The sequence below is a fragment of the Syngnathus floridae genome, chromosome 18 (genome assembly GCF_059516105.1).
Source record: "Syngnathus floridae isolate MCC-2025c chromosome 18, RoL_Sflo_1.0, whole genome shotgun sequence".
Lineage (NCBI taxonomy): Eukaryota > Metazoa > Chordata > Actinopteri > Syngnathiformes > Syngnathidae > Syngnathus > Syngnathus floridae.
In genome coordinates, this window is record NC_142430.1 from 7,245,192 (window position 1) to 7,272,059 (window position 26,868).

The following is a 26,868-nucleotide window of genomic DNA, read 5'->3' on the forward strand; positions in this document are numbered from 1 at the left end:
CATACCACGCCACCCCCGGCTCTGGGGTGGGGAGGGGAGGGAGGGGTAAGTAGGTCACGCTAGTGTGTGTGTTTGTGGAGATTTAAGTGTGCTCGCGGGTCAAATGCAAAGCGGGCTAGGACAGAAGGGAAGGTGGCGCCGTGTTTAATCACAAGCCAGCACTTCCTTTCAATAAGCTTCCAGTTCTGAGGAATCCGGTTCGGAAAAGCACCGCCGCTATCTCCAGTTTTTTTTTTCTCCCCAAAACTTTTTGGATGTGCTCCTTTTTTTTTTTTTCCCCTTCTTCCTTTCTCATCCCGCGGTTGTTTCGGCAACTCTTCAAAGCCTTCTTCTGATTGAGCCGGTTAGCTGGGAGCAACGTTGCCTTCTGCGCGACCTCCAGAAAAGCGGTGCTGGCGTATGGAGGAAAGCGGACCGTCCTCCGCCAATTAGTGCTCACGTTAACCCCTCCCCCCCTTTTTTGTTATTGCTAATGACTGTGGGCGAGTACCCCTTTCAAACACTGCAATCATTTCTATCTCTTATAAAACACGGCAATGTCCTGTGTGAAAAACACAGGCCAATAAATAGCTGTCCTACTCTGGGGTCATAGGTCAATTTGCCAGGAACCTCGTATCAAAGGGGCTATTGTGGGGAGGTCGTATGCAAATAACCAAGTATAGTGAGTCATGGAAATGTACCAGACCAGGCTGCTTCATAATAATGACAATAGTAACTATAATAATGTTTTGGCTAGCTTAGGTGAAGCAGCATGTGACTCAGTTGAGTTATTTGATTTTGATGTTGACACTTATGGGCATTTGAGTCCATTTCCCTGATTGATCCATTGGTTAATGGGGTTAATGGGATTAGATGACGTCTTGCCAAATGTTCGGAACTTCTCTTCCTTTGCCAGTTTCGTGGACAGCAATGATTCATTTGCCTCAGTTGATCAATAATTAACTCAACACAATTTGATTGTTTTTCCGTAAATGTCAACTACTCAAACCAAAATGAAATACCATCACATTCATATTTCCTAAATAAATCGACTTTTCAGTTATTTCAAAGAGCTTCAGGAATGATTGGCTGATTTTGAAGTGGGCATAATCAATTTTTCGCCGTGTGGGCGTTTCTTCTAATCAGCGATGTGATTCTTTTTTTTTTTACCCCCCACTTTAAAATATTGAATTAATTTCTTTTCTCAGCATCTCTTGAGAGCAGAAACATGATTTCTGCTTTTAATTAGTTCCTCCTCCCCCGCCAAGTTGCGAGTAACAGTTGCGGGGTTAATGAACAGACGAGTATTTAGTGTTTTATATTCGGCTTTATTCTACGTTCTCAGGGAAATTAGCTCAGTGAGAAGTCTTGGTGTTTGAAGAGGGTTTTTTTTTTTTCATGGGTCCGCTCATAATAGACATTTTGATGCACGACGGCGACACTTCCCACAATAAATCAAGTCCGGTTCAATTTTAAATGTGCGATTTCACCGAATTCCAATAAATCCTGTGGCTGAGGCTTTCCTTCCCAAAGTGCTTTTTAGTGGTGAGCTGCTCCAAAAATGAACAAAATGACCCGTTGCTAAGTATACACGCGGATTCTTGTCTTTTATTGCTCGTCTTTGTTTGTTTTCAGCGCTCTTGAAATTGTTTGAAAAACTCAACCTTGAGATTTTTTATTTTTTTTACCTTGGTGTGTGGTGAAATTTGATGACTGGTCATTTGCGGGTCAATTTGGCCTATGACCGATTATATAGATAATAAGGCAGCAAGCGACGGCCAATAAGGATTAATGTCACAACGGCCGATATCATTGCTACCCTTGATTAATCCCCGCCAAACCCCTTTGCCGGGATTAGAAGGAGGAAACGCGGCGGCAGCAACCTGCCGCACGCCATCACTCCAGCCAAGACGCTGTTAAAACAGCAGATATTTCCTCCCATATACTTTGCTCGCTCGCTCCATTCATTATTTATGATCTATTCCAAATTACATTATCTTTCACCGAGCCTCAATTACGCCTTGCCCGGCGGCGGCGAGTTTGATTCACCATCCGAGAGTTGGAGAAAGATCCGGCCGCGGAACCTCATTTTCACCCCCTCCCCGTTCTTTCCCGCGCCCATTTTTAGACATCCAAACCTGACAAGTTAATTGATTGGACGTATGGAATCAAATATTCATGCGAGCGTGCAGAAATATACTCTGCAAATTGTACAAGGGGTGGAGGGGAGGGGAGGGGGGGGTGATTGATAAGAGCTGAGGTGCACATAATCAAGCCAGCCAGCTGAATGTTTAGCGTCCGTAATTAGATTCGTATAAAAAGAAAAAAACTCATTTGATCAAATATTTAGATGAAGGAAGTTTACCAAGGAAATTCAGATTTTGTTCTACTATATGATTTTTGAAGTTGTCTCCAAAGAAAACGAAATCAAAGACCTTCCTTCACTTGACAGCAGCTCCAGGGAGGAAAAAAAATCAAAAAGTTTGAAATTACCTTAATCTTCAGCGAGCGCACTTACAAATTGGACTCATCGGTCCGTGGTGCTGTCAAAACTTGTCCCTTCAATGGTGCAAAAAAGTGACTTGTGTCATGTAGTTCACTAAAATTGATTGGAGGGGGGAGAAAGAAGAAATGCTACGAGCATACTCCGCTCGCGTAGAAGCAGAAGCTAGCATCCCCCGAGCTAGCGCCGTGTCCCTCCCGCTGGAAATGTCAACAGACAAACGCGCCTTTGTCTCAAACTCGGCGTTTAGGGTTTATTTCTGTCCTCCTTTTCCCCATGAACTGTAAACAAGCGGACTGTTTAAGAAATTTCGTTTTAGAAATTTGAACTTTCAAAAAAACAAAAGCAACTCTCGACGTTTCCTCGAGTTTATTACAGTAATAAAGAAAATGTTTGCCACGACAATTTGACTGACAAACACGGTTTCTGCTCTCCCTTCCTCTTATGAATATTTGACATCTTTTTTTTTTTTTTTTTTCCGAGTAATAAGTGACGAGCGGTAAGCCGGCGCGGGAGCCGTGCGTCTGTCGAATTCCACAAAAGGGAATCATTAATACACGGCTGACAACGTTATGGATGTGCCGGCTGATGTCTCCTCATATAGTCGTGCATTATTTAACGCAGGCTCTTTAAGTTTTTATGACGTCGGATGCGCATGGCATATTGTCCGTTGTCAACTTTTTTTTTCTTAAGCCTTTTCTCCGCCCAAGGCGCTTCTCTTTTTTCCTTCTGTCACCCCGGACGTATTTTTAGTTCTTTCCCCAAAGGCCTCGGTTCCGCCTGTCAGGTAAGACGAGGGCGGGATTTCTTTCAAATCGTGTGTGACCTTTTCCCCGTTTCTCCTCACCTACCTTAAGAGTGGACGGCAAATATCACGGCCAAACTGAGCTGTGATCCTTTTTTATTTTTTTGCCGGCGTTGCATAATGAGCAAACTTCATCACTTCCTTCTGACTGAGTCTTAAGGAGGACTTCATCAAAAATTCTTCCCATCATTTGTCCGTGAAAAGAAAAACGCTGCGTCCTCACTTTTTTTTTTTTTTTTTTACGCAGAAGCTTTCGGGCTTCACATCAACAGGCTCCCCCCCCTCCTTCTCCCACCCATGATTACGCTCCGCATGCCTCGGACCGCCGTGTCTCTCACTTATCGTGTGAAAGTGAGCCAGTCGCTCCTTTCTGGCTGTGAGAAAATGCATCATATGTGCTTTTCTTCCCCTTTATGCTAATTACACGCATCCATTTGCCGGTTAGCTTCGGGGGAGCCGTCTCCTCCCTTAATCCCGCCGTTGGCTTTTTTAATACCTCGTACACTCGAGCTCCTTACCTTTTACTTCCTCTGCTGTGAGAAGCACGTCATGCATTTCATGTTAGCCAGGAGGCGGAGTGGAAACTCACCGGGTCATGTTGGGGTTATTTGTAATTATCTGTCAGTCAGCATTTATTTTTGAACAAGCTTGCTTGATGTTTAGAGCGACACTATTAAAAAAAAATATATATATATCGCCACAGATGAATTATTGCCTTGGCTGCTGGACAGCTGTTCATTAAAAAAAACAAAACCTTTTCAGCAATTAATTGTTGCCCACTGATTGGGCTATCACATCCCCGGCTGGCCAGTAACTAAAAGGAATTGCATGAAAGCGCCTCTTAAATTGGAGTCTAATTAAAAGGAGTCTGCACCCGCAAGAGTATTTTTTTTTGAAAGAAGAAAGAAAAAAAAAAAGGGAAGGAAATTACAGTGCGCTAACACCTACAAGACGAACTGTTAATTATGAATCAAGCTTCTCTCGTCTTTTAATCAAGTCGATAAAGGCCGGACATAATTTAGAGACATAAGAGGGGTGAGACTTGGGAAGAAATCGGACCCTCACGTTTTTTTGTCCGCACACTACTGTCCTGAATGTCCAATATCCTGTTTTTTTTTTTCTTCTTCTGTTCACCTCCATCTCTAATTTCCTGTCTACCTGTAGCCGCCCGGATCACTTCCTGCCTGTGATTGATTTACACTCATAATGCTGCGTCATGATAGCGTAAGGCAAATTGTCAAAGGCTATGTTATTGCAGAAAGAGACACGTGGCGGGATTAGACGGGTAAAACTTTAAAACGGGACCCCTCCCCCCACACATCGTGACCCCATGTGACCTTTAGACATAGCCCGCTACCATCCCTCCCGCATTCCCAGCTCCTTATCCCAACTTGCTGACACGGCTCAACGTGTCGGGGGTGATGGATGGCCCCCCTCTGCTCAGAAGGGTGTTGTCCGGTCCGGTCTACTTCCCGGAACCTCGTATTGGTTATTTACGATTGAATCCAACCTGATCTACTCTGCTGCTCAAATAGTCACGTGACTTTTGCGGCGCGACACAAAGCTCACCGCCGAGTCCTCTGCCGCTAACGGTATCCAGATGACGCTGGGGTCGGAGGGGGGGTGTAAACTTCCGCACAAAATGGCTTCAAGATGAATCCAGCGTTAGCAAACACTTGAAAGGATTTCAAAGAGAAGCTAAGTCAGTACACGTTGAACCACACAAAAAAAAATAAAACACCAAGCTCCATTATGTCTCGGGCTAAAAATAGCAACGTATACGTGCTGTTTGGACGGCGGCCGTTGACAGACGAGGCGTTGCCGTGCCCCAGAGGAGGCCATGTGTTGAACAGACACGGCTTCGGAGGCTATTTGAGGCTGCGAGTGACGACCGCAAAAATGTCTCTCGGCGTGGGCAAAAGTAAACCGTGGCGTTCCGACAAACAGGAAGCGGAGGAATATAGGACGTGCCGGGATTGTTACGATTTTGTAAACTCCAATAAAATGAGCCCTTTCAAGAGTAACGATACCGCCAAGCCAGGCAGATAATCATTTTGGCTCGGTGTTATTCTCAAAACGGCTCGTGAACAATTGTCGAGTCGACTTTGTATCGTTAAAATACTTCAGTGGCGAGACTCCGGCTCACCAACGAGGAACAAACAGGCGAGCGGATGGCATCCAGAATCTCATGTGTGTGTGCGTGCTCGCATGTGTGTGTCTTTGTGACGAGGGGCGGGCTCTTTATATGGACACGGCGCTCTTTTGTACATGACTGCAGCGAGCTTGTTTTCAATGAGCCCAAACATGGCCATGAAGGATGCTTGTCCCAGATAACATGCATACATTACAGGCATGTGCACACACACACACACACGCACACACAGTGTGGTGCCTGCCCGTGATGTGATCTTGAAACTCTTGAGTCCATGTCATTGGAAAATCAATATGCTGCTTGCTTTTTCATCCAATTAATTACAGACTGCTGGACTGGCTGTATGCAATGTGTGTGTCTGTGTGTGTGTGTCTATGCGGCAGTATCAATCTGTTTATCCGTTGTTCATCCATCTGCTTCTGTCATTAAAATTCCTTTTTACCTTGACTCGGGCGCACGTTTAATCCCACCATGGAGAAATAAACAATTGTAATCCCGTTGAACACTAGGCGGCTTATGATGATGTCACACGGACACACAAAAACACACACTTGAGGAAGTGAACAATGGCACTTTTTGTGTTACCAGATTAGCCCGAAAGCGCGTGCCGTCCCAGAGGTCCATCCTCATGGATCCTTCAGGTCCCGCTTTACACCTGCACAATGGAGTCATGCAGAAACGCGGTCACGCTGTTCCAGAAAGCGTAGAGGTCACAGTGCCTTCCTTTTGCTGTAGCAAATATTTTCAACATTTAACAAGATAAGTTTCCATGTGGAGATGACCTGGCACTTGACAGTAAATAAATATTCCCCGCTCGTGGAACTGACTGTGGCATGACCCGGTCCGCAAAGAGTTCAGCGGTCACATGTAAATTGGAAATCAATGCGAAGTCCTCGATCACGGCCGTCATTAATTACTGCCAGCCGAGCGGACCGAGGGAGTCGGTTTGGGGGGGCCAACGGCGAGGGGAGGTCATCGATAAGACAGTTCCAGCGATAAAGCGAAAGACGGCTGAGGTCAGAAACTCACCGGATTCAAAATAACCTTGCACAATGAGCCATGTGTGAAGACAAATAAATTATTACCCCCCCCCCCCCCCCCATGCGTTATGATCATTTGCAGTCAAGGTCAAAGAAACTAATCAGTTCCACTACAAACTGCGACGACACGAAACCCGCATTCAGAACGACGCCCAAATACATTCCCGTAAGCAATGATGGCAGTTAGCGTAGCAAAACAAAAAATGCGTGGATGGAATCACCGGAAGCATTCCGAGCCAGGAATTGTGTTGCGTTTGTGGGCCGACAAGTTAGAACCCTTTGGCACCCGAAAAAATCCGTTTTTGCTACACCGCTACCTGCTATTTGTAGGCCATAGAGACCGAAAGTCCTGCGAGGGAATCACTTGTACTCTGGAGTCCATAAGAAGCTCAAAGGGATCCGTTGCGGTTGTCTCAAAGCCGTTTCCTTTGTCGCGGTTCTCGGATGATCTCCTTTGAAGTTTCCAATGGTAACAGCTTTCAATCGCTCTTCAGTCCCTTCCTACAATCACCAGCAATCGGCCTCTAATATTTCAAGCGTGTTTGACAGTCGGGCTTTATTTGGCTTTTGCCGTTTCATTGTTGCCGCTCTTTCATCTCCCGAGATTCCCACTGGGATTCAAACGCTACTGGCATTTTCGTCCCAGCCGTTTGTCGACGATCATCTCTCCGCTTCCCTTGAGTTCACGCGGCGGGAAATAGCGCTCAGATACAGGCAGATGTTTGCCCATTCCCGAGAGGGTGAGAGAATGGAAATGGATATTCCCATCTGAGAAGAACGTCTATCTCGCCCCAACTGATGTTTCTGCGAGCGTAAGGGATGACGACGTCTCTTCAGTCCGCCTGTCCAAATCTTCTGACTTAAGTCTTCTAATTTCCAGCAGCTTTTGTAGCAATCTTTTGTCAGGCTGACAGAAAGGAAAGCGTTCTTCTGAGTTTCACCGTCACACTTGGGAATATAGTATGCTGATGGACTGCTCTCCTGGGAGCTTTCCTTTCATTGCCTTCTTCCAGACGGCTTGTTTGTTTTTCCAAGTCTGGATGTGGGCCAGGTCACCCCCTATCACTTTCCCCCAGGCCCTATACAAGTTGCCCATTAATGGCCTCCTCGTTCTTCCCGTTGGGTTATGACGTACCCATAATTTCAATTCTTAACGGTATGCGGATGGTTTGATTCGATTCCATTTCTTCCTTCAGGCGTCCTGGTTTATCCGCCTCACCGGAGGGGGAGGGCGGAGGCCACCCCCTGGATCAGTCCTCCCTTTTTAAGTGCTTTTACCCTCGGGCAGACATGATCAGGCCGTGACCAATAGTAGCCGGGACACTTTGCGTTAAATTCCAGCTCATAAAAGTCGGCTAGATTGTAAATACATAACTCTTTATAGGCATAAGTCACTTAGTGCCTGAAATAGAGCAATATTTTTTCATGAAAGCTAACACTTGGCTCCTTTACGGTTGCCTGAAGGCTTTCCAGCAGAAAGCCTTCCCGCTGAGATACGCTTGGGCGGGCCGCAACGTTGAGACTTGAGTTTTTCCTTGAGGCTGTCAATTGTCGCGCTGGGTGATATTGATCTCCTAATGTTATTGTTGTAAAAGAAATGTTGCTGGAAACCTGAAGAGGTTCGGCGCTCCATTCAGATCAGCTTCCATAGAAGCCTTCGCTAAAAGTGTTTCCGGGTTTCTACTTTAGTGGTTCAAGGCTTGTTAAGGAAACATTCTTGTGGGAGAATTCTCAGAAACTCTTCTTGGCGTTGGTGTTAATTACACCCCGGTAGCCTCCTGTGGCTTTGTCTCTGGCAGAGCGTGTTAATTGAAACTCCCCCGTCCTCTCGAGAGGGAACAATTAACCTCAACCGCCACCTGCAACGGCTCAATTAAACCACCTTTACTCCAGTCAGCTGATCTTTTAATCAGTTTTCAAATGTTAGTCCGAGCCGCTTGTTTTCCGAGCCAGCGAATATGACGGCGGTCGACTCCGACGTGACGCAGCGTAACGTTTCTGTCAAAGCTGACATTGAGCGATTTCGATTTGTCTCGCCGCGTCACCGCCCAACCCTCCTCCCCCCTTCTCCCACCTGCCAGCCTTTCATTTACCTCCAGTTTCTCTTATTGAATGAGAGTCCTTCAAAAAAAGAAGAACAAGGAAAAGGTCATCAGAGAGGCTGAAAGAAAGACTGTACAGAGACAGACTAATCAGACCAAAGCCATGTAAGCACTTGTTCTCCTGTAGGGTATTTTGTTTCTTTCTCCGATGGCTTAAGTCCAAAGATTCACCGGGGAGTCGGTCTGGCAATGTTGATTAGGCCGATTATGGATCAGTCTGTCAACACGATAGAACCGATTCATCCGGAAAGGTTTTCATCCTGCCTCGTTGATGCTTTCAGGATTGCAGATTTGAATTCACGTCGTGTCATTTAAAGCAAATGACTAGAATGTAGCGTCGTAAAGAAATCCGCTTTCCCGGGCTGGACCATCCCTTTCGTAGATCAGCGAGATGTCCTCCAGATAACAGGGCCCGCATGCACGGGCGAGGCGGCTAATAACTCTTGCTGATAGCTCCCTTTCTCTAGCGCCGAGATAATATCAGATTGGATTCCTTGTAAGCTCGTAGGCAGGCCACCGTCATTACGTATTGTATCTTTATGTATGAAGATGAAACGGGGTTTTGGATTTCAAATCAGTCGATTTGCATCAGGAAAAACGCGCGGTCACCTAACGAGTCGACTCGGATCCCGCCGACTCGTAGCGAGCGCCTCGGGGGACGTGGAGCCCGCCGAAAAGCACTCTCATCAACTCATTGCTTTTAATAGATGCAAACGTGCTTCAGTGTGGCGAGCGGCTTTATCGCCGTGCTTTATCGCCCGCGCCCGTTTAGCGCATCCCCGCCGGTTGCCGTCCATGAATCTGGTCAGGCTTTACACACTGTACGCTGTTAATCGCCTTTCCAAATAAAAGAATGTCGTCTAACGGAATATCGAGCTGGGATTTTATTCTGGCTAGTATATCACAAGCACTCTGTTGTCTGCGCTCTGTAAAACTCCGTCCCCCCCCTGGGGTTTCAATTAGGGAATCAAATCGAAGTGAGGGTTTTGAACCTTCGTTTGCGTTTTAAATTCGGGTTCAAATTGTGATTCTTTTATGGTATCTCGGGAAGATCGCGTCTAGTTGCGGAGTCTGCGGAATTGCATCCACGTGATCTTTACTTGGCGTCCTCTGGCTGCCAGCCCTTGTTTGCGCTGGCCCGCCGCAGAGTATACTCGGAAACTGTACACGTACCCGCCGCTTCCTCTGTTTGTCAAATATTAGCGAGGGCGAGAACACACCGTGGCAGCTTGAATGGAAGTCAGGATTGAAAGTCGAGCACTGAGTCATCGAAACTGATGATTTCTAGTCATCAAAGTGATCTGACTCATACATACCAGGGGAAGCGTTTCAAATGAGTTAAGCTTTCAAATTCAGTTTAGAATTTCACATTTCAGACAGGTAAAGTTTGAAAAAGCAATTCGAAGCCTGTTAGGGTTTCAAAAAGGAATTACAAGCAAGGGTCAGGGTTTCAAATTGAGGTTTAAAGCACAGGGGCAGCGTTTCAAATTCGGGAGTTCATACGAGGGTGAGTTTTTCAAATGAGGGTTGCAAGCCACGTTGAGGCTGACCGGCCCAAACGGACAGGGTTATTATTCAAATGGAGGATTATTCGAACGGTGGGCTTTACCGGCACCGTGCTACCCCGCCCTTCCTTTTGGTCTTGTTGTTGCTCTCCGCATCACGAGCCTCCAACCGCCCAGCCCCCCCCTCCCTCCTAGTCCGAGCTCCCACCGGACTCCGCCTTTCAATTGGATTACAATAAGACCCGATGAGAAGACATATGGCTCCTCCCGCCGAGACTTAATAAAAGTAAAAGTGGACTAATCTGGCAACCCCACAGGGATAGAAGCGCCCTCCCTCCACGCTTTCATCAGCCCGATGGATTTGGAGCTGCGGCCCACCGGCATGTCCACTAACTGGGGGGGCAACCCCAATTTATCGCTTTGAATGCTCTCCTTTAAATGTAGCCAATTGTAAATAGTTCAAAATGGCTCTTTGTGGAGCCGGGTAAAAGCGCAGACGTAGATTTTTTTTGCGAGGCTTCCCTCCATTAAAGTGCTTCGCAAAGCGGGCATAAATCACGCCGCCGTGTTTGCTCATCTTAAAATATCCGACTGCGTGCGGCGCATCTCGTCGCCCTCATCTGCAGTCTTACCTATGCAACCCTGCGTCGCCAGGATGACGGCCAACCTACAATAAACATTTCCGCCGACAAGGACGGTCGTCTCTTTACTGAGCGAGTACAAGCCTCGCTGGCAGACGTGGTCGCCTTGTCACCCGGCCGTTCCTCCCCTCCCTTTCCGTTGCCCCCCCGTTTAATGGTCACGTCAACCTTGGACTCCACGTCGTGCCTCTCTTCGTCAAAGTGGAGCAAAGAAGCCATTTTGTGTCCCTTTTAGTGCAAGCGTAATTCTCAAAATGACTCAGACACTTTTAGAAGAGAGATGACCATTGATAAGGTGTCAGCTTGTGACAAAAAACTTTATTACTGTACTGTCACAGTCTTCGAGCCATGCAGCAAGTGCAACTTTGGCTAACTCAGTTGCTTTTTGGTTTAAAAAATAATCTCAAATCACAAAACATCTGTCTGTATTAGCCCCGCCTCCGAGTCTGTATTAGCCCCGCCTCCAATGACACAGCACTGTTGATATCATGAGTCATCCACGGATTTTTTAAAATGTCAATCAACGATAGCGTTAAAGTCGGACAATCAAGTTAACTGCACGTTTTTATCAGCCTTGCGCAAAATCATTTCTGCAGCGACTTCAAATGAAATTGGGTTATCCGCGCATTAAATTGCCGCTTTAAAACTTCAAAAAGGTTCCGTCACGCCCGCGGTGGAACGCCGTGAAATTACCTGCTCAGTTACCCCCCGCGCTGCCTTTTTCACCCAATCCGGTGCCCTTTATTAGAAAAAGACGATTTTTTCCAAATTTCTCTCCGTGATGATGAAGTAGCTCGTTATTTAGCACAACCGTACAATTTTGAGCGACGCCAACCGGTTTGCCGTTTTACGACCGATCTGCCATCACAAGCTCGCGTTGGAAGTGAAAACCTCGAAAATAAACGCCCCCGTGAGCAACATGGACGCCGGGGCGACGTTAACAGCTGCCGGGGGTTGTGCGGTGGTGACACACGTCACCCGACAAGCGTATCAAAGTCCAAACATGTGGCCGACGGCGGCGAGGCTAGTAGATGGAAGCGACGCTAATCTGGCAAGCGAGACGGGAGCTAAATCTACCTCTAAAAAAACACACGCACACTTTGAATGGTCGCCTGCAGCAGTGGCACATTGACCCCCCCGGTGTAGCCGCTCTGGCACTATTGATGGATGACGCTGTAGCACAGTATGAGTCACGCTAGACAATCTTTGTGTGTGTTTTTTTTCTGGCCTGTGTACTTCCTTGACAAGCTGCACACATTTGGCTGAATACAAAGAATTCACCACCCCCATACAAGAAAAATGCATTTTTGCTGCTGATTCGAAAGACTTTGGCTTTTTTTGATCGGAGTGTCATCGTGCCTCGGTGAAGCAGCATGTGGCCCATTAGCCGGTGTTATTATTTTGCATGGTCCTGATCCAAGTAACAATCGGATGCTTGTGATCACTGTGTGAGTCAGCATTCTTCTGCTCCATACTTTTTCTCATTTGGACAATGAAGCTGCCCTTTCGCGTCGGTAACGACATTGTCGAGAGTCAACACACATTTGTGTGTATTGTTCACCGAGACCTGCAACGATTGTCAGCGGACATACCGTTTGCGGCTATTTTTAACCAAACGCGGGAGATTGTCGACTCCTCGCCGAGGGAAGTGGGTCAGAGCCCATTCTGTGGGATTAAGAAAAAAACAAAAGTCTTGCGTTTAGCTTTTACTTAGCAATTTTGTACTCGAGTTCCTTAAGACCCGGTTACGCTTTACGTCTACTCATTTGTAGTTATCGCTCAGCCACAGCTCAGAATCGCTTAGCATCGTCGGAGCAGAAATTTATATTTCAGTCAGAAAATCTTGTATGCAACATTTTTGCTAGGAATGACTTAGCTAGAGCTGAAACAATTAATCGACAACTAATGAATTTAATCGCGAATGATATTTGAGTCAATTTAATTTGGAATGATTCAACAATAATTATCTGGTTTCTGTAGTTCCCCGAGCAAAACTATTATCTTTGTGTTGAGTGGGGTAAAATAAAAAAAATTAAAAAGTCCACATGATTTGCCTTGGTGGCTCATTTAAAATGAAGTGGCTGGCCCAGTTTGACTCCCAGGCTTTGACTTCAACATCTATGTTTTAAAGGAATCATTTTGACTGACAGGTGACTTGGTGAATAATTATGATTTGATTTCCTCCTGCCTCATACGCTGTCAATTTTCTCCCTGGTCCCTTCTCGGACGCTCACGGCGATGGTCGGATTGATCCAGACTTTCTCGTCTCTGCCCGCTGCAGAGTATCAATCATCAGGCTGGTGAGGCGTGATGGGTTGAGGGGGAGTGGGAGGGGGGGGGGGGGGGTACTCGGTCGCTCGAGGCTCAACAATGTTGCGAGGCCGAACGAGCGAGTAGTTTGACGCGTCGACAGAAAGCATAGCAACGTGTTGAAATCTCTCAATGTGGCTCAATGTTCTTTTTTTGTTACGGCTAGAAAATTTCGGTCGGCGCAAAAGTGTCCGTGGGAAAACCTTGAATATTGTCTTTCCTTTTACTTGCAAGTGTTGCATGGTGGAAAAATACACGAGTATTGATATCTAAATTCACCGAGACATGGTGGACGCACAGGAGAAGCAAGAAATTTTTGTGTTCTGACTGAGAAGTGTTGCTCATATTTCAAAAATTCTCTAAGGTGAAGGAAGAGCGATAGGTCGATATGGAATAAATTAGTCGAGGTGTCCGTGGAAAGTGAATACGCAAGACGCCAGGCCTGGGAATTGTTATCTATTCTTTGCAAGAAGGAAAAATTGTATGAATCAGGCACATGAAATGTAGAACTCAAGGTCTTGTGACTGACAAAGTCAGCTGATAATTTTTTTTTTCCGGTTGGCACAATCGTAGATGAGATCGATTCACTCGCCCGTGCTAAGCGCTAAGCTACGCAGCGGTGTCACCGAGTACGATTGCCTGTTCTCATAGTCACAAACAAGTGTTGTATTTTACCTGCTGCTCCCCCCTCCCCCACTTTGCTCCGCCTTTGTTATTAGCCTTTCTGTCGGCGTTATGACTAAAAGCATCGGGAGAACACATACCACTTCACAAAGATGATAAAAGCGATAGCGAGTGAATCACGCTCGACTCTCTCGAGCGGCGTCTCGGGAGACCCACGCGGCCCGCAGCGCGTCGCCGCCAAGATAGAATCCGCCGCTGCATTCAAACAAATATTCATCAAAAAGGACATGAAAGTTTCCTCTGCTAACCTCGCCGAACCAGTCTCTTTGAGATGAGCCAAGACGGGACTTTAAAAGACGGCAACGCGGGCGGCTTTACCTTCTCGGGAAAACGACGGTGACGATGTTCGGAGTTGTCCGTTCCACTTATATCTGAACAAACTAGCTCGGTCCCACTAGGCTTGATGGATCGGAGCAAGAACATCGGGGGAGCTTTTAGGGGCCTCTCGACCTGCAGCTAGCAGGATAATGGCCCTCTCACTGTAGTTCACCATCGCGGGGCATTAGGCTGTCACGCACCCCCCCTCCCCCTCTCTGCCTCCGTCATCCAGCTACGCACGTCAACGCGGAGCCATTAGGTTTTTGCGGCACCTTCAGAGGGAGGCTTCATTGTCAGCCTCTTGCTGTCGCCATTAATAACTCTCACCGTTCCATCTCTAGCTCCTTAGCGCCGCTTTTTCTTTCTCACTCGCTCCCGGCTGACAGAACGAGAGAAGCTGAGTCAAGGCCCGGCGCTCTCCCTTGGAAGCGTGCCCGGACGGACACAAAACGCAATCTTTACAACAAATAAGCTTAAAAAAAAAAGTGGTTCAGTTGTTTTTGTGTTTTTCGCAGCAAGATTACTCAAGAAGGAACGCTGGCACTTGCAAAGAAGGAAATCATTCAAGCAACCTGGCAATTAAATACGAGAGCCCTGTTATTATTTTTGCCTCTCAAATACGTGTGTGGGAGCAAATATTGATGAATGAAGGTACAGCAGCACACTCATGGGAGAAACAGGTCAATAGCAGCCGCCCCGCTCGTTCGGCCATGTGTGTGTGCCTCCCCTTAATAAGCAGAGTTTGCTGGAAGAAATGTGCTCATTACGACTTTGGAGTAAGTCACACTTCATATTCATAAATGGAGAAAGCGCACATCAAGACTTTTAATGAGATGTGTGACTTGATGTATTCCGATTAGATTTTTGTTGCGGCTGGAGCGCTGGCAGCTCAATTGGTTTAATTCATTAGGTTATTTGTTAGCATGTTTGATTTTTTTAAATAAAATAGCTTTTTGCCGATTTACAGTCTTCAATTCATCTATCCACTTGAGCACCTTGAGGTGAGGAGCTCTAAGAGAAGGCCACAGCCCAGACAACTATTTTTTTTTAAATATTTTGGTTGAGAGCAAGCTCGCCTTGGCAGGACTGGTGCAACGGCGGTGGATTCTTGAAATGTAAAATAGCAAAAAGGTTATTTGTCTCGATCAAATGATGGCGGGAAACTGGGGAACAGGAGATCAAATGTAATCGGACATTTGTTTCCTTCGTTTCAATAGACACATTTTGGTTTCTTATCCAGTCGTCCAACTTCTGACTTCTTCCAATTGATACCAAACCACCAAGCTAGAACACATCGCAAAAGCCCGAGATGGCATATTGGATTTTTTTCTAAGCTGCGGTAGGTTCGTTGTTATCTCCCGGAGCAGATTGTGCATCTGGGATGGAGGGGGGGAGGAAAGGGAGGGGGAGGGACCGAAAGGCAAAGCTCATTCATCACAATTGGCTTTATTGTCAAAAAGGCCCGGCGACAAATGGAAGTTATATATGGCGAGAGTGGAGTAGTTTTAATAGACAATTGTAGTTTTTTTTAACCCTCTGAGGAACCGTAAAATAAATTACGTTTGTGCTTATAAAAAAAAAAAATTCGAAAGACCTTGCAGAGCGCAATAAAGCGCCAGCGCCGCCAGTCAAAATATTAGGTATACTTGAATCAATTGATTTGCGTCGTTTTGTTTTTAGTGCGCCGCGTAAAAGGAGAATTAGCGTGCAGCCACGGGGGTTAATGATGAATTAACACGGGGGGGGCTAGCGTGCGCCGAGATCTGCACCAATCAGGGGCTTCGCTGTCCCCACTCAAGGTCGCTTGTGAGAAGATCCAGCGTGACGTCATGTGGGTGGGTGGGGGGGGGGGGGGGGGCTGTTCTATAACTCCTGACATACAACCTTTTTGTGCTGACCGTTGTGTTTATGTATGTATGTGTGTGTGTGTTCGTTTTGGCCAGCCCACGTAGCAAAAATGTGTGTGTATGGGTGTTTGGTGTGACTTTGGTAATATTTAGACAACCTCTACATCCCCCGGTCCAAACCCCAAACGGAGCGTTTCCAGATGGGAGGCAGCTCGTAAACCACCGACGTCCGCCTCGTTCAGCCACACACACACACGCACGGCACACACAGGATGACGTGCAGATGGACAATGGCTGGATGAAGGCGCGCTATACTTTGCTCCGAAAATAGAAGCAGAAGATAAGAGCCAGGAAAAGTGAGCGGTTCGGGCTTTTGCAGGGAGACAAAGCGCTATTGTAGCTAAGACGTCGGGGAGTTTGGTGTCAAAGTCACACAAGCTCCAAAAGTGATTCTCCGAACGTAGCGCGACTCATATGGAAGCTAATCCAAACCACATTACTCCAAATTCGCCTGTTGAACATTACGTTAGCCCTCTTTTTGCTTCATCAGCACATTTTTTTTCCAAATTAAAGACCCCCGCTAACCAAATGTGCATGAAATTAGCATGTAAATATCTTCCATGTTTGTTGTGATTTTACAAGTTGCTAAGCAGTGACCTCAGCTGCTACATCACTCGCAGCCTCACAAGAGCCTCCAAAAATGTTATTTTTTGTTACGCTACGGCATACGGTGAAAAGTATTAAAAAAACATCTTAATCAAATAAAAATCCCAAAGTATGATGAGCTTCAAAATCCACTTCGGATGTTGGAATCAGGACAACTGCCATCCAATTGTCTCTGGTAAAAGCTTCTTATCAGGATGGAAAGAAGCTGAGTTACTCACGGCCATCTGCCAACCATTGAATTTAAAGTCCATTTGGCACAATGATGCTCGTACGCATTGTTCACAAACATTGAACGATGTCCTGCTGGTGTTGTTTACACTTCACCATCCATTAAGTAGGTTTTGATTTTAAATAAGAGTAAGCTAGCTAAAAAAAAAAAAAACATTGATGGTCAAGCTTCGTGCCAGCAGTTATCAACATGTGGCAAGCAGTCAACAGGAAGTGGTGGCGGTTTATGGGGAAAAAAAAAAAAAAGTCCAAGCATGCTATTCCGTTTTCTGCTCTCGAATTACTTTTGTAGCACGAGACAATCAATTAGGGTTTGCGACGCTAACCGCAGCCGCGGAGACAAAACAACCGCTGCATCCAAACTCAGCGCCAATATGGATTAACCCGGCATCTGTTGAGGCTGTCAAATCTGGCAGAGATTAAAAAGTGCCACAAACACATGGGCACAAGATGTAATCTCATCAAGCGATTACAATCTGCGGAACACAAATATTGTAAGAGGCTAGAAAACATTGGAGGGGGAATCATTTTGGGATTTTTCTTTCAGTGCATTTGAGGAGCAGACGTCACTGTTCCGACTTTTGTTAGCATTTGTTGGGAAAGAGCAAAAAAGAAGTTTAAATTCATCAAACCACCATTTCTGACACTGTCAACCTTTTAAAAAAGGCAGCATAGAGAGTTTGCAAATTGCAACAACGGGGAGGCCAAAAGTTAAAATGGCAATTAACTTACAAGAATAAAATACAAAGCAGGGTGACCTCAGATGCTGGAAGAAAAACAACCAAAGTGTCGGGCTGGCTTCCAGTAAAAAAACGAGAGCAGTCGAAGTCAGTTGAGGTCTTGAAAAATGTGCGAAACCGAATCATGAAAAACACTCCAATTATATCGTCAGGAAAAAAACATGGCAGTTAATCAAAGCGGAGTAAACATTAACCTCTGACCTTACCCTCGCCTTCACCCCTGACTGTTAGCTGATACCTTGGCTTGGCCGTCGTTTGACTGAACTATTCTCGTTCCTTTTTCGATTCTTGATTCCGATTCTTTTAAGGGGCGGGGCTAACATAGCTGAGATGCAGTATACTATAACAGTTTTTCCACAATCTAGCTGCTAATTTGTTTATAGTTGATTCCTTTCCACTGGAATGCAACTTTTTTTTCTTCACCTATTATCTCCACTTGCACAGTTTATCACATGCAGCATACTTTCGTGATAACAATACTTAAGAAGTGTATCTTTGTATTTACTCCAACAGAAGCAAGGATTAGTGACTTAGAGCAGCCATGATAGGACAGTGTTTAGCCGCGATAGCTAGCCGGCGGCAGCTCATGTGGCGCAAGCTAGCTTGGCGTCTACCCACCGCAGTTCCCACGCAGCGGGGAACGAGGGGGGGTGGTCCAGTGTCTCTGCACGTTTGCCGGCCCATCTGCTGGCAGCTGCTCAGATATGCTTGCAGACATTTTCAAACGGAGCCAGATGCAATCATCAACAAGCTTTATCATCAAACCCTAATACCTCTAAAAAAAATAATATATCTGCCTCACCCCTTTCAGACAAATATGTTTAACATATACCCACCGCTAATTAGCCGCTAATTATTCGAGCAAGTGTAAACAATGGCGGCAGATGGCAAAAAGTGTCCCATTAGCGCTAATGACCTTGAGCAGTGTGAGCCTCCCTCATTATGCCACAATAGTATTAAATCACATGTATGAAGATGAGTCACCGTCGCGCTCCTGACGTTCGAGAACATTCCATAGGTACCGAATGAGGTTAAAACGCCGGCAAAGTGGATGAGGAGAATAGTTCTGATTGGTCAGCCAAACGAGTCAAGGGGTCCGCCTACTCTCGGGACACGGCACAACCACCGGGTGGTTGTGAAACTAAATGGATTTCTGAGAAAGCCTTTTAAGTGCCGGTTTCGAGAAATGATTTTAGCGTTTCAGCGGGCGTCACGTTGGTGGCATTACACTTGTTTGCTTTCTCTCGGGTGATTAGAAGGAGAGCATCTGCCTGGTCCCCTTCTGCTAATGCTAATTGCTACACATTCCATGCACTAATTAGTCGGCACTTTGTTTCTTCAGCTTATTGGAACATAACGTTAGCATGTTTTCCTAATAGCGCTCGGCACAGCGGGTTCCCTCTTGCCGGATGTAATGAAAACGCCGGTGCGCGGTAATTGGGTCTGTCATTTTTTTTTCCCCCCCCGACGACGGTTCCCGGCGACCAATGAACACACTCGGAATTACTTCCACAAGTGCTTCCCGTCTCGGGTGTATCGGAAGAAAGCGCGAACGGCGAGTCATTTTCGTGGCGCTTTTTCGTTGAGAAATTGATTGAACGATACGGCGAAGGAAATAGAGTATGCATAGGTCGAGACACGGCTGAGCAAAGACCCATCAAAGGCGAAGCGGTAAGAGCACTATGGAAACGGAAGTGCTTTGTTGGAGCTCACATGTGAGACTTGAATGGCAAAGGCCAAGCAGCGAGCGGGTTCTTTTCTTTTGAAGGAACTTAGGCCTTCATCTCACGCCCACCCCTCCTCACTAAAGGCCATTGTGCCCTTTCTCGTACAATGCCCGCGCTGTTTTTTTTACCATCCGGGGACTCTGAGCGAAATTGAAAGAAGAACAGGTGTAAAAAAATAAAATAAAATATGCAATGTCTTTTTGCCCTCCATCTGAAAAGTCCATCGGGCACAGAGTTCATGAATAGTCAAAAAGCAGTCAGTCCGTCGCTGAATATTTCAGTGGGCTGCACTCGGTTAGGTACTTTGAGGTCGTCGGCTGAATCCAAACAACTCGTCCGACACGACAGAAGATACGGCGCGGAAAGCAAATGAGTTTGAAATGTCACAAAAGCAAAATAAGGCGATAACAATGTAGCGGTACGATGCGTTTTGGTCAAATTAGCATTTTTGTGACATTACCAAACACGTAAACTGACTTTGTCACTGTCAAATCCGCCGTGGGAACGGACAGGCCACTTGTAAACAGCGAGACGATTCGGGGCACGTGTGTCGCACACAAAGACGGGGCCCAATTGGCCTGTCAATCACCCGCGGCTCACCTGTCGCCGCCAGTCACGCGGCGACGGACAGCGCTGACCTTCAACCGCGACTATAAAGACGCTCAACCTCGGGGACGCCGGATTTACACTGCAGGGCTGAGGGACAAATTCCAGACATCATGTCATTCTTATACCAATATACCATATTTATTTCATCAACCAAATATTCAATATCATGTCTTTATTTATTTAATTATATTTTAAATTTTGTTTGATTTTTTTTTTTTATTTGATTTAGCTCATTTAGTCTGAAGCGCAGACATGGAGAAAAAATCTTCCCTTCCAGACCCGTGAGATAAAAATAATGTGGCATCTTGTTTTTCTTTTTCTTCTTCCTCCACCAACCCTCTCAGCAGGCTCGTTAAATAAGTCACCTATATGTCGACCACGCGGCAATTTCAAGTTGCGGCGGATTGGCAGGCCTCCTTCAGGGCTTCTCCGGCAATATATGCAGCCTGATGGAATACATAGTGCCCTTATATCAATCAAATGGAAAAGGGGAAAAAAAATATTCCGTAAAGTGATGGAGGGGAGTAGTTGGCTGAGGGGGAGTCAGGAGTGTCCACTTTAAGTCGGGGGGGGGGCACCTCGCAGGTGATGGGTAGCGGCGTGCTGTCATCCCTGATGCTGCTGTCAGTCAAGGAGGTGGCAAACAATAGACGGGAGACTCCGAGCGCGGGAAAATGAGCTGACACCTGTCTTGACGTATGACACCTGCGTCGGGTGTCTAAAAAAAAAAAGTTCCCCTCCTAAAAAAAGAATTGCAGAGAGCATATGCAACCGGCGTCACCATGACAAACATACAAAATGTTTACTCGGCGCCGAGAACGCAAGCAACCTTTGTTTTTGCCGCTTAGCTTAGCTTAAAAGCTCAACGGCAAGATGCGCCGCATCCCGTTTGCAATGACGACAAAAAACATTGAGAGCTACTTTGTGATTGGTATTGACAAACGAGTAGCCATGTCGTTACGAAATTGAAAAGGCAAGATTGCGCAATTCCGCCACAACCCTGCAATTGTTGGCGTATGATTGGAACCATTAAAATTGTCAACCCAAATAAATGTAAGAACGTCTCCTATTGTATATATAGTATAGGCTATACAACATTTTCAAAACACAGACTAATAAAAACGGTTCAGATATTTAAAAATGAAATATTGAAATCAAATATTGATTGAAAAAATGAATGGTAATAAAAATTGCTAACAATATCTCTATTTTTCAAAAGTGAAAGCAATTTGAAATTTTGGAATTGACATGAATTCGATGCACAATTTCACGGGCCACCTAAAATGATATGGCGGCCCATATCTGGCCCTCGGGCCTTGACTTTGACACCTGTGCTTTAGTGACTACCATTTTATGTGTTGGATTGGTCGCGAAAGCGAGTTGAAATAAAAACATCCACACTCACAAATTGAAAATAGTAATTTAATTCATTTGGATACATAATTAAATTAGCTCTGTTGGTCTTTTGTACATTTGCCAGTTTCACAGTGAGACAAGTACTTGTCCTTCCCCTGTGACCTCACTCATGGTTTTTTTTGTATTTACAGTCCAACATGCTTCTTCTTTGTTCCATATTCCAAACTGTGCACTTCTAATGGAATTTTTTATTTTTCCCTCTATCTTTTATTCGCATCATGCTCGGAGCATTAACCCTTGCTGGCAATGTTTTATAGGCTTGATTACATGCATGTGATATATTGTATAAAATACGTGATGTTGTTTGATAAGATGGTAAACAAGCTAAAAAAACAACAAAACGGCACTTGTAGAGGCAAGTTGGAAGAAAAATTACCCGAAAGTGGGTGCCCACTTATTGTAGCAAAGATAGCCTTGAGATTTTTGCCGCTATGCTAATGCACATGAAGCGAGACGTTTACGCGTTTATGAAATTAGATCATTGTTATGCGGGGTCAGTGTGCTCGGGGCACGAACACAAAATAAAAGCTTGGCGTTGATTTTTTTTTTTCGGCATCACCCGAACGAGAAATGCGACTTACTTCCAATTGTTTGATTCCCAAAGATTCCAAGCAGGACCTTATTGATCGAGTGTGCGGTTTTTTTTTTAATCCGAGATGTGCAGCCAACAAAAAAAGTTTGAGAGTCGTGACCTGTCTGCTGAAACGTCGAGAATAGAGAACTTTCTTGTTCGAACTTGGTGTTACAAGAAAGCAAGATCCCCCCTCTATTGATTTTGGATAAAGTTGTGCCGATGTGGACAAAAAGGCTTTGGACAAAAGTCGTGACCGGTCTCGAAAATTCAGGCCCCTAAATCCAGTTTCACTTGGCAACATATTGAACTTACAAAAAAAAAAAAAAAAGCCACATTTGGCAGAAAGACACAAGAATTGTGTTCATTGTCTACATTTTCTGGCGACCTTTAATGTCAAATCTATTCAAAGAATCGTTTTGTTTATTTACAATACTTAGAGAAATTGGGACTTTTTGAAATGTGTCATTGTTTCAAATGTCCTTGTTGGGGTCCAACTCTTGTGTGTGTGTGTTTGTTGTCATTGTGATGGTTTTATTGGAAGATTTGTTGTTGATCCAGCGCTCACGGGCTTCATTGTGTCCCACAATGCTTGAATTCAGGGAGGAAAAAAAAAAGCAGCAGCTTATTCTCCTCAATATGCTGTGCTCGGCACTCCATCACTGGTTTTTTTTTTTCCTACTTTTTTTTTTGCCCGCTTTTATGGGTCATTTGGGAAATTAAATGAGCTTGAACACTGAATCATATACGAAGGAGAAAATAGAAGACAATTACGGTGAAATGAATGGCGCATTGATTGGTTTACTTTGCGATACAATCACTTTTATTTTCTCGCACTCTTCTCCGTCTCTTTTATGGCCTTGGCCGTCGAGATTGTTTGCGTGCGGGTGTGTTTGTGTGGTGAGAGTGCGCGTCGTTGCTGAAAGTTACCTTAAATTGCACTTTTTACTCTTAATTGACAAAAAACATTCAGAGAGCAAGGCTACCTCGCTGAACTTGTGAGGTGAAAAGATTTGAGTCAAGGTAGTGATTAGACGCCAGGCCTCTTGGGAAGGGCAGGAAACCTCGTTGGAGCGGCGCCCACAGAGCGTGTGTGTGTGTGTGCGCTGTGTGTGGCCTCATCGTGAGCGTCTCTGTGGGACGAGGCAAACATCAGCAAAAGCATGTAAACGTTCATGCTGACAGGCAATAAAAAAAAAATCATTTCCCATCATCCTTTGCAACTGCGGTTGTAATAGATTTGGAATTTTTATGTTTTTTTTTTTATTTTTTTTTTAAAAAATGCTATGTTTTGCTAGTCTTTTTTAAAAAATACTGTGTGCAATATACGCAAAATAATACCAAAAAATTATTCATTACCAACCAGTGTGTGAGTTTGTGTAGCTTCAAACTTTCACTTTGTTAGTGCGTTTGTTGTTGACGTGTTTTGACCAGAGGCCAATCATTTCACGTGGCATCTTGCTGCCAGTTTGCCGTCATCATTTATGCATGACTTCAGTTTTTTTTTTTTACTTTTGCCCTCACCTGTACTCAAAACGGCCTCTGGATATATTTTCACTTATTTATTTTTGTTTTTATCTTCACAAAGAAGAACAAGCACATGTTAAACAGACGAGGGCGACGTGCAACATTTTAGCATTTTCTTACGTGACAGCCTTTTCGAACTTTCCAAAAAGTTGCCTTTGTCTGCTGTGTTGGCTTTTTTTCCGCCTCAGCGCGCCCATAAACGGCGGCTTTCCAGTCGTTCCCTAAAGGGCAACGGTGTTCCTCCCGGGGCCCGTCGCTCCCGGACAATGCATTCATTTTTCATCCTCAGCCTGGGGGGGAGCAAACTTCTCAAAACGTTAGCATGCTAGCAACACAGGTCTTTCTTTAGCATAACGTTCCAAGTTGCACCTTGGAAAAGTGTTACAAATAGTCTCATTATTTTCAGAAATGAATTATTGATGAATTCATTCTTAATGAATTTTCACCAGAGGGCAAACATTTGTACCTGCCGTTGTTCTCGATAATGAGCTTTAATTGACCGAGGCCACACGCAGGTGCCCACGGGAGCGTCCTCTGGCTCCAGCGACGCCCAATATGCAAATGAGCCTCATTCTGCATAAATTCAACGCTGCCCCACTCTAGTGGACTGTCGAGGGCGCTGTGTGGCTTCGTGTCGTGATGACAGCCAAATGTGCGTTAATCAATTATTTGTTGTTCCTCCGAGTGTCTCACTTCTAATGGACTTCCTAATGAGCATAGCCAGTCCAGATAGTTATCAGTGATCAATGATGTCGTCGGCCTCTCGACTTGCCCGGTGTGGGAGGGCGACGTCTTCCCTCGTGCCCCCTCCCCCCCTCGCCCCTTTTCCCGGATCGTTATAAATATGTATCCACTTTCCACAAGTCAGACCTGAAGTGAAGTGTCATCCGGTGAATATGGATGGCGGCCATGAATATTTATTGTTGACTTATTGAGATGTGTCGTGCACTTTTGAAGGGCAACATATGCCTATTCGGCGCCTCGCTGTTTATCTTCGACTGTTTATTCCATGCTCTGAAAATGGCATAAATTATAAACCGGTTTGCAATTTGAGACTTTCACCGACGCAATTTTAAAACCAGAACAAGCTGCAACATTCGGTCCCGGTTAAGGAATCCGCGGCTCATTATCCAAGGTCATCACTCTGTTCAAACTGTTGCATGATGAATTATTCAACGTGGAGGAGGAAAATAATGTTGATAATCTATAAGGTCTATTATACGAGCCTCTTTGTACTCTTGACTGTAAATCACGACAATAATAAGCCGTAATACACAGCCGGGCCTCGCCAAAGCGCCACGGTAATAAATACACGTCTCACTTTGACACATTGATTTTAAATTGATGTAAAAAGATGATTGCTTGCGCTCGCTTATATTCTCTTTACTGTTAATTCATTTTTTTTTTCTCCTCCAACTCGCTCACGGCGTGCCGTCTTGGCTTCTACCAGGCCCCTCCTCCTCCTCCTTCTCCGAGCTTGTCACACCAAAGTGCCGGAGCAAAATATAAGCACAATAGATCATCCTGACAGTTTAATTTCGCCGCTTGATTATCAGTCAATTTGATAATTATATCATGCAGCCATCCAATTAATAGCTTCTATATTTACAATGATCATCAAGTGAGCTCTCTGCGGCGTTGGCGGCGTTCATCAATGCTGAGATATGAGCATCTCCGGGGAGCTTGACAGTGCGGGCGCCTCCTTGATTGAGATGTGAGGAGGGGGGACCAAAAAAAAAAAAAAAAAGTGTGCTTGCTTCCGCTCCGATCTCTGCAGCGTATTTTTGACACCCGGATTTTTTTTTTTTCCTTCCAGATGACGTGCCTCCGTACTTCAAAACGGAGCCGGTGCGCAGTCAGCTGCATTTGGAGCGCAACCGGCTGGTCCTGACCTGCATGGCCGAGGGCAGCTGGCCTCTGGAGTTCAAGTGGATCCACAACAGCACCGAGCTGACCCGTTTCTCTCTGGAGTACAGGTGAGCAAATCACAAAAGGTTCATTTCGAAATTTCATTAAATGTCTGGCGGATCCAAAATTTGGTTGACTTTTATATCATGAGGAAGACCCACAAAAACAACCTCAAAGCTTCATAAGCTGCTCATTATGGGATGTCACACATTCTACCAACCCCTGCTTTTCCCCATCTTGCCCTCCTGACGCCTCCATCATTCTACCACATGGCATGATAAATGTGTGGATGTCTTTTCTGTGTGTGTGTGTGTGTTAAGGGTCGGCAGATAAACCGTCTTTAACGGTAACTGGAAGATTGTTATCGTGCAGCCAACACGGGCTTATCTCACTAAGCTGCGTGTGTGTATTCGCTGCATGTTTGTGAGGCACACACACACACACACACGCTCGCAGAGTCTTGATCATACAGTATATGGGAAGGGAGAAAAAAAAAAAAGAAGACGCCAGCCTCGGCGAGTTGATGATGTCTTGCAGATCTCCAGAGGCTGATAAGAGCAGAGTGACACGCGAGTGTGAGGAGAAGTGGTCCGAGTGTACTCGAGAGGGAAGCGCACAACACGCTCGCCGCGCTGTCACACTTTCAACCCGACACAGCGGCGTGTCCAGAAGGAAAAAACGATAATGTCACGGTCAAACGGCGTTCGGGTTTGCTCGTTTTATTTAGTTGGTGAGTAGTGTGTCACATGATGTAGTTTCCTCGTCGATCAGTACATCAATGGGATCGTTTGTTTTGGCCACCACCAAATAACTTCGACGAGCCATTTCTCGCAAAATACGTAGGCGCGACGAGGAAGTCGACGCGAGCCGGCGGAGTGTCGGCGAATCTAATCAACGCGGTGGCAAAATTAAATTGCGTGACATTGAAGAAGTGACGGCTTCTCAGATTTGACTTTTTATCGGGATGACGCGCCTTCCCGCCACTGCTGTCTCCCTTTTTTTAAAATGTGTAAATTAGTTTTGGCCGGGGAATACAATTGCGAGAGAAAACGACAAGCGAGCGGGAACAAGCGTGACAATGCGACTGACACTTTGACCGCGTTGGTAATAGAGCGTCGCTTGCTGTTTTGATTGATCCGCACCGACTAAATCAAACTCTACGTGGCGCTAGATTTGTCACCAAGGCATGACTAAAAACTATTTCCTCGCACGCGAACTCAGCCGACTGCCCGTTGCAAATATTTTGCAGATGTTGTAATTTCATGGCTGCTCTGAGGAAATTAAAGTCGGCCCCAAATATAATACACGGATAGAGGAAGTGTTACGCCGCTTATGGGCGACAAGGAGTAAATAATAATAATATTATAAAAAAAGAATGAAAACTAAATAGTAAAAATAATAATATAAGAATAAAATAAATGCACGACAAGGAGTAAATAATATTATAAAAAAAAGAATGAAAACTAAATAGTAAAAATAATAATATAAAAAATAAAATAAATGCACGACAAGGAGTAAATAATAATAATATTGTGAAAAATAATCAAAACAAAATAATAAAAATAAAAAATAAAATAAAGGCACGACAAG

At 45.2% G+C, this 26,868-nt stretch overlaps 1 protein-coding gene across 3 annotated transcripts in view; it reads left to right on the forward strand.

Annotated features, from left to right (window-relative positions):
• Positions 1-26,868, forward strand: part of sdk2b (sidekick cell adhesion molecule 2b) — a 126,056-nt gene that overhangs the window by 75,208 nt on the left and 23,980 nt on the right. For all 3 annotated transcript variants that reach the window (XM_088360158.1, XM_088360157.1, XM_088360160.1), the window contains one exon: positions 25,187-25,346. In XM_088360158.1, coding sequence (XP_088216284.1) covers positions 25,187-25,346 — 160 coding nt within the window. The remainder of the gene's footprint in view (positions 1-25,186; positions 25,347-26,868) is intronic.